The sequence below is a fragment of the Octodon degus genome, unplaced genomic scaffold (assembly GCF_000260255.1).
Source record: "Octodon degus isolate 3935 unplaced genomic scaffold, OctDeg1.0 scaffold00008, whole genome shotgun sequence".
Taxonomy (NCBI): domain Eukaryota; kingdom Metazoa; phylum Chordata; class Mammalia; order Rodentia; family Octodontidae; genus Octodon; species Octodon degus.
In genome coordinates this window covers 18,836,081-18,844,317 of record NW_004524584.1, presented here as the reverse complement: position 1 = coordinate 18,844,317, position 8,237 = coordinate 18,836,081, and the positions used below count along the sequence as shown (strand labels likewise).

The 8,237-nt window shown below is 55.0% G+C and overlaps 1 protein-coding gene across 1 annotated transcript; it reads left to right on the top strand.

Moving 5' to 3' along the window:
• The first annotated feature begins 1,566 nt into the window (after positions 1 to 1,566).
• Positions 1,567 to 2,079, top strand: LOC105741003 (60S ribosomal protein L12-like). Its single transcript, XM_012512704.2, has one exon. The coding sequence runs from the start codon at positions 1,582 to 1,584 to the stop codon at positions 2,077 to 2,079; it is 498 nt and encodes a 165-aa protein (XP_012368158.1). The 5' UTR covers positions 1,567 to 1,581.
• The last annotated feature ends 6,158 nt before the right edge of the window (positions 2,080 to 8,237 follow it).

Genomic DNA, 8,237 nt, shown 5'->3' with positions numbered 1-8,237 from the left:
AGAGCCATCACCTTGAGGTGTGGTGCTGCACGCCTATAATCCCAGGACATGGGAGACTGAGGAAGGAGGATCAGTGCAAGTTCAAGATTAGTCTTGGCTACAAGGCCAGCTTGAACTATGAGACCCTGTCAAAAAAAAAAAAAAAAAAAAAAAAAAAAGCAATGACCTTGAAGCAGGATATTTGGAGAAAAGTCTCCAAGCAGAACAATGTCCAGGATGTACACAGCCTCCCTGAGCTGCTTACAGTAACAACAGGCAAACAAAGATTTAAAGGCTGAAAGGACAGCAAAGAACAACCCAGGTACGCTTGTAGGACACAGAGGAAACCTGGCCCAGCCAGGTGGGCAGTGTGCATGGAAGCCCCTCGGCTGCAAAGCACCAGGCCTCGGGCTTCCTGCAGGCAGGCGTCAGGATGGGCAGAGACTCTGAGGCTTGGGGTGGATGAGCAGCTTTCTCACGGAAGGGATCGGATCTGGGAGCCCTGGGCAGGCAGCACGGCTTGAATGTCTTTACTCCCTGCCCAGATCATGTGAGAGCCGTATGCCCAGCGCAGCGGTGCCAGGGCTGGCAGGCATGGAGGGCTCAGGTGCCCATGTGAGTAGGTGCACACAAAAACCAGGCCACCTGCACCCTGCTCAGCGGGCTGCAGAAATTTTGGGGTGGATCCCTGCTCTCTGTCAGTCACCCCCATCTCCAGCTTCCTGCTCCCGTGCATGTGTGAAGCCGACACTCGCCCAGCAGCACCACACCAGAGCCAGCCCCAGGCGAAGGCAGACAGTTGCTCTCTGGGCTCCCGGGAATCAGTACCACCAGTCTGCCACCAGGGTCCCTCATCCCTGGTCTCTGTCCAGTGCTGAGGCACTCCAGATGTGGGCTCCCTTGCCGCCTCCACCTTGGCCTACAAAACCCCACCCAATGCCCCCTCGCACATTGCTCTGCTCCTCCTGTGAGACTGATGAACAAATCCTGGATTCTCCAAGTCCTTCTGGGAAGCTCTCTTTATAATTTACTTTTTACAACTTTATCCTTTCAGGAAACTTTTTTCATCTCTTTTGCAATTCCTAATCTTTTCCTCAACTGTGTTAATTTTTTTTTAAACTCATACAGTGTAGGGTTTTTTAGTTTTAATTATTTTATTTCTTGGAGTTGTACTTAATTATTTTATAAATCCCCTGTGCCCCTTTAAAATTTTCCCGATCCTTCCAAGTGATTCTATTCTTGTTTTGAGCTTGCCACTCTGAGACCCCTGTTTCAGGGTCTAGCCACCGGTGCTTGTGTGTCCCCTTCTCAGGGTCCCCACCCAGACAACGTCTCTGCCTCCCCAGGAAACTGGGAAAAGGCCGCTCCTCTCGCCACTGAGCATCCTCCAGCAGAGTCGCTCCGTGTACTCATGGTGTGAGGTAAAGATTGACAGCAATTAATGTTGCTATTGTATCTTAAATTTTATATATCCATTTCTAAAATTTCAGTTTCCACAAAAATCCCCTGTAGACCTTTCGGCTTTCGGCTAGGAGGAGGCTAAGGTGCAACTTTCTTCGGTCGTCCTGAATCCAGGTTCATCCGACACCAGCCACCTCCAGCATGCCGCGCAAGTTCGACCCCAGCGAGATTAAAGTCGTGTACCTGAGGTGCACCGGTGGTGAAGTTGGCGCCACGTCTGCCCTGGCCCCCAAGATTGGTCCCTTGGGTCTGTCTCAAAAAAAAGTGGGGGATGACATTGCCAAGGCAACTGGTGACTGGAAGGGCCTGCAGATCACGGTGAAACTGACCATTCAGAACAGACAGGCTCAGATTGAGGCGGTGCCTTCTGCCTCTGCCCTGATCGTCAAAGCCCTCAAGGAGTCGCCAAGAGACAGAAAGCAGCAGAAAAACATTAAACACAGCGGAAATATCACTTTTGATGGGATTGTCAACATTGCCCAACAGATGCGGCACCCGTCTTTAGCCACAGAACTTTCCGGAACCATTAAGGAGATCCTGGGGACCGCCCAGTCTGTGGGCTGCAACGTGGACAGCCAGCACCCTCATGACATCATAGATGACATCAACAACGGCGTTGTTGAGTGTCCAGCTAGCTAAGAAGCAAAAGAAAATATATCAATAAAGAGATGATCTGACAAAAAAAAAATCCCCTGTAGATTACAAACTGCTCTGTCTTACGTGATGAGGAATAAGATTTGATGTGTTTTGTTTTGTTTTGTTTTTGTGTTTTGAATGTGAGAAAATTTCTTTTTTTTAATTTTCTTTTTTTTTGGTACCCCTCCCATATACATAATTCCACATTCATCACGGGGAATTTGTATCTGTGTGTGTGTTCCTTGCTGCTTCTTGTTTTCCCATTCCCCTTCCTCCTCATTCACAAAACTTTGGAGGGCACTGATGTGGACAAAATGATGGTTGGTAGAAATCTCTTGGTGGAAGGTCACAGAGGACACCTGTCACAGGTCCACAGTGGGAGGGTGAGCTCACACTGCCGCCAGATGCTCCAGAAAGCTCCCCATCCTTGGGAGGAATCGGATCCTGTGACACACCTGCTCTTGGGAGGGCTGCGTGTGTGTGTGTGTGTGAGAGAGAGAGAGAGGGGGGGGGGCTAAGCAGCCTACACCAATGGCCTCCCTAATCTTCACAGGAGGTGGGTTGTAGCTGGGCCTTGTACCAATGCCCTCACGATCAGGCCACAGCTGAGTGGATCAGCCAGGGCTCCGTCTGCTGAGTGCAACTCCAACTCCAGATCCCTAAGACTGCCAGCCTTCATGACAGATACTGAGGGGTGACCTTGCAGGATCCAGGCTCAGCCCCAGGGTACACAGACTTGCTTCCTGCAGCCCCCAGGCTAAGGTCCTCTGTGCAGGCTCCCTTTCGGCTTCACTCTCTGTGCCAGGGGTCAGCGTCTGCCTCGCACAGGCTGTGCCCTGCCCTCTGGCTCCTGGGAACCCAGCGCAGGCCATAGGAGGATGTGTCTGCTTGGGCCCAGGACCAGCACCAGCAGGCAGGAGCTCAGAGCTGTCTCCTCTGACTGCACACCTTGAGGGGAACTCCCAGCTGATATGAAAAATGCTGCTGCCTCCCCAGAGACACCATGCACAAAACTTGCCCTTGGCCCATTGGGAAGCCAGAGCATGAGCCACACCCCAGTGGGAGCCCAGGGAGATCCAGGTAGCACCCCATGCCCCACACCGCCTTCTCCCCTACCCTCCACCCCTCCAGAACCTTCCACCAGCATTGGCAGGGTGCTTGCTGTCAGAAGGGTTAAGTCCTGTCTGTGTCCAAGTTTGGAAAAAAAACTTTTTGATCCTTCAGTATTTGGGAAAAAGAAATATTCAAAAGACAGCGCCCCCACTGATCCCTAATAGATGAAGGCCATCCAAGCCAGTGCTCATTTTCCTTGTAAGTAACTATGTAGTTGACACCAAATCTAGAAACTTGGAAGCACCCGTCTTTGCAGCCAGCTGTGCTTGGTGCCATCTGTCACCCATATGTCCTGTCCTTTGGGGACAGCAATGGAAACTACTGAGGGTTGGGACCTTCCAGCTCCCAGAGCATGCAGTGCCTGACCAACTTTCCCTCTTGGATGCTGGGCTCTAAGCTCCCTCTGCCTTGGGTTGAGCTCCCAGGACTTGGAAGGACTATCCACCATCTAAGCCTCAGCCCCAAGCCTTGTACAGCCAAAGAGACCAAAGGCTGATCAGGCACAGTGGTCCACACTTCATCCTGCATCCAGGCCTGGGCACCATGTGTCTCTGGTAGGGCAGGGGAAGGGCCAAGGCAGTTGCAGCCCTCGGCTGCTGGTTCTTTCCAAGTGCAAAACTAGTATTTCCACCATCGTGCAGGCCATGCTGGGCTCCCTGTGGCCCAAGCTTCCTGCTAGCTAAAATCCTGGGGCAAGGTCCCTGGCCCCTCTGCCACCTCTGTCTACAGAACCAAGACTCAGCCGTTGCAGATAGCAGTTGCTGGGGAGGGAGGCAGGACCAGGGGTCAGGACCCACTGCCTCCCAGCCACACAGGGAGTGCTGCTCAGCAGCAACTGGCACCAAAGCCTTGCAGCAGTCACCCCTGCAGGCTGCAGGGTCTCTGATCACAGCTTTGTGTACATCCCTGCTAGATACCTTCGCTTTGTAACCTCCAGGGACCCCTACAACCTTTTGACCTCCAAGTCTGTGGATACCTCAAAACTTCACTTTCCAGAACTTCCACTGCCCTGGCTCTTGGCAAGCTCTCCTCTGCCCGCCCTGCAGCACGGCACTCCCGTGCTGTGTACCCTGCTTCTGCTCTCCTCCACTGCCTTCACTCTTCCGCACAGCACAGGATAACCCCACCCAAAGACGCAGCCTCTGGGTACACTGGTGCACCCCCAGCCCCAGTTCCCCAGGCAGCACTGGAATACAGACAGCCTCGGGCAGAGGAGAGCGCCTGGCCAGCCTTGTCATCCAAGCCCAGAACCAACCAGCAAGAAGCCCGACAGCAAGATAAGGGGATCAGGCCCTGTGGGACACCAGGCAGGGTGGCCAGAGATTGCTGTGATGGGACCCCTTGAATAGAACTCACTGCCACTGAGGTCAGGTGAGAGGGTGGAGGCCCAGGTGAGAGGGTGGAGGCCCAGGTGAGAGGGTGGAGCCTCGAGTGAGGAAGTAGAGACCCAGGCGAGAGCATGGAGGCGCAGAACAAAGGCACTACCCACAATGGGCAATCGCCTCTGCCACCATCCTAGCGCGGGAGCTCCTCAGCCCCTCTTTTCAGGATGGGGCACTTCCATAAGTGAAGAGGGAGTGGCAAACACAGCCAGGTCCTGGAGGACACTTCCGTGTTTGGAACAGTGTTCTGGGCCACTGGGCCCTGCAGCGGGTGAGCTGAAAGCTGGGATCTGACCGGGTACGCAGCGCAGGCCGCCTTCCCGGGCTCTGTTGTCCCGGTCTGTGCAGCAGCTCCCAGCTCCGCCCCCTCAGGCCCGAGTCCCGACCTAGCGGTCTGCAGCCCATGCGCCCCCTGTTGGCCAAATCCAGAAGCGCAGCCTGGAATGACGTGGAAGCCTCGCGATCCCAGGACCTCCCGCAGCAGTTTCTCCGTCCTTCTGTCTAGTTTTAGATTTTATTCTCCTGCTGCCCTTTTGTAATACTACAAAAACTACAGGAAGTGTAGTTAAGGGAAAAACTGGGTATGGGGCAAGCGTAGCACTCTGGGAGGCTGAGGCAAGAGGATGACAAGTTTGAGCCCAACCTGGGTAACAGATTTAGTCTCAAAATGAAAAAAAAATAAGGCTGAGGATGCAGCCAAGTGCAAAGGCTTGGGTTCAGTCACCAGTCTCTCTCTCTCTCTCTCTCTCTCTCACACACACACACACACACACACACGGGAAGAGGTAACCTATGGAACCAACAGCAACACAAATAGAGTGACATGGGCAGTGGCTGAGGCACTGGCAGCATCACAGGCCAGACCCTACGCTGTCACGTGGTGGCTCTTCCGCGCTCTTCAGGGCTGTGAGACCAGAAGAGACTCCAACAGTGACCCGTCATACCTGGGCCGGCTAGGGAACCCCAGCGCTTCCCCGGGGATGCTAGTGAACCCAGGAGGGAGGTGTCAGGGTGGCTGGGAAATGTCCCACAGAACCCCCAGGCCACAGCCTGGATGCTGGGGTCTCTCCCTCCACAGTGAGAGGGGGCTCCGCACCAGGCGCAGCCCGGCTTGTCCTCCTGGGGCCTCAGAGGAGGGCAGGAGACCGAGGAGGCCAAGAGGATACCAGGAGTCCAGGCCAGCTGCCTCCCAGGGCTGAGTGCCATGGCCCTGCCCCAGCCCTGGCTGTGGCTGTGGCCCTGGCCCAGGCCCAGCCTTGAGGCCTGAGAGACCCTGAAGCATCTGAGTCAAGGGCTGTTTCCTGGCTGTTTGGTTTCCACTGTTTCCTCCCCTTTTGCTCAGAAAAATGCCGCATGGGCAAGGCCAAAGAGGAGTGAACCAAGGAGGAGAATGAAGAAGGCCACACTTGGAGGCAGCACCAGTGAGGCTTCCATGCTCCTGAGCCAGGGACGCAGCATGTAGATGCCCAGCCCGGTCAGAACGGCATCCAGTGACCGAGTCTCCTCCTTGTGCCCCGAGGAAAGGTGGGTGGGAGAGGGGCCGGCGAGGCAGAGGCATACTGTGGCTATGGGCCTACAGGTGCAGATGCAGTTCCTGGGGGGCAGAGAGAGAGGCGGGGGGGGGGGATGCAGGAAGCAGAGCAGGCACAGGGACACCTGCTAGCCACCTCCTCTCCTCAGTGGCACCTTCAGCCTGGGGTCAGCATGGCCTGGGTCATAGCAGGGGACCCCACAGGCTGTGCACACAGGCACATTAGAGCCATCAGCCCTCTGTGACCTGCAGTCTGTAACTTCCCTCTTCCCCTGAGACAGCACCAGGACACCAACCAGGAGACAACTGGACACCAGACACAGTTGTCAACACCCAGTGAGCCCTGTGTGAGGAGGGCCCGGGTGCATGGCCTCTGTGGCCCCCTCCTTCAGGCAGCCTTCTCCCATTCCTGTCTCCTACACACTGTGTCTGAGCTTTGGAATGAAGACTGGGCCCGAGGCCACAGCCTGTGCGTCCCTGAGCAGCCATGGCTCCACACTCCATCTTCCCTGACTTTGACCCTGCTTGCTCTAAGATCAGGAGCAAAGCAAGGAGTTCAGCTGAGTCACCCAGCAGAATGGCCACAACCACACAGCCTCCTGCTATGCCTCACCTTAGAAATGGCCCTGGAGGCCGAAGAAGCACAATCACTGTGAGGCTGATTCTGTGGGCTTACTGACTGACTAGCTCTTTGTGTAGCTCCTTTGGGGTTTTCTACGGAGACAGCAATGTCACCTGACGACTGGCTGGTGCACTTCTCCCTTCCCAGGTGGGGCACCATCTGTTTCTTCCCCTTTGCTTGCTGTGGTGACCAGGAGTGTAGACCCAGATAACCCACAGCTGAGGGTGCCACAGGCTCCCAGAAGAGGGCGCAGCAGGTGTCCTCCTGGTCCTGCCTCCTGGCCAGTGCTGCCCCCTCTTGGAGCCCAGCCAGCTGGAACCTGAGCTGGATGCAGTTGACTTCTAGAGCAGGTCCCTTCCAGGCATAGTAACTGAGAATTTTATCAGAACTAATACTGACTGTCTTCACTTGCAGATGGACTAAATTATTTAAAAATCCTTGCTGGGTGTGGTGGTCCACGCCTGTGATCCCAGCATTCGGGAGGCTAAGGCAGGAGAACCCCTGCAGGTTTGAGTCCAATCTGGGCTACAGAATGAGATCAAGGCCAGCCTGAACTGCACCATGAGACTCTGTCTCAAAAAAACAAAAAATAAAATAAAATTTGTTCCTTAGTTATATCTGTGTTCTTGGGGAACATTTTGCTCCAGTTTTCTCTGCACCTAAGGGGTCTGCCTTAAGTATCAGGCTTGTGCTGGGGATTTGGGGGTTGACTTGGAGTGTTCTTTCCTGGAAACCAGGAAACCTTTCCTCCGGAAACCAAGAGGTCCCCTGGGTGTTTAGTACAATCCACCACAAGGCATGTCTCTGGACCTCTTTCCCACAGGAAAATCTTATGCTAAGTTCTCTCTTCAGGAAGCAAAGCTCCAAGTGTTATGCATCCTCCGTGGTGGGCTCCAGCGGCCCGTGTCTTTCAGAAATGTTGAACTCCAGTCATCACAGCAAAGGCAGCTCTTCGTCTTCCGTATGTAGCAAATTCTGCTCCTGAGCTGGCCTAATCAGGACGTCTGCCAACGCCAGCCTTCAAAGCCAGCTTTGCCCTCTAGGGAGAAGAAGGGCCAGGTTTCCAGAGCCTAGCCGTGTGCCAGGCCTGGCCTCCTCCAATCCCACCCCTGCCCCAGCCCTTCTGAGCACCGGCTTTTCCTGGTGAGAGGGGGAGGGGAGCAGGAAGCAGCTCTGCACTCTGCTCAGGGGCATACCTCCCCCCACAGAAGTCTTCCTGACACCGTCCTGCCCTCAGGTCCTAGCCATTTGACTCCCAGCCCCTGAAGTTCTAGGTGTGATGCCTCAGCAGCGGGCTCTATCTTTCCCACAGCACAGGCGGAGCCCTGACACTCCCCGAACTTTCAGAGTAGTTTATCTCAGCCTGAAGCATGGAGGGTCCCCAGCTGGGCTCAGCAGGCTCCAACTCCCACCCTACATGCTCCTGGGACCCCAGCTCTGCCCATAAGATGTCTTGCATGTGCTGCTCCCATCCCAAGGGCAGCCCCAGAATGCCCACTGCTCCTCTGAGGAC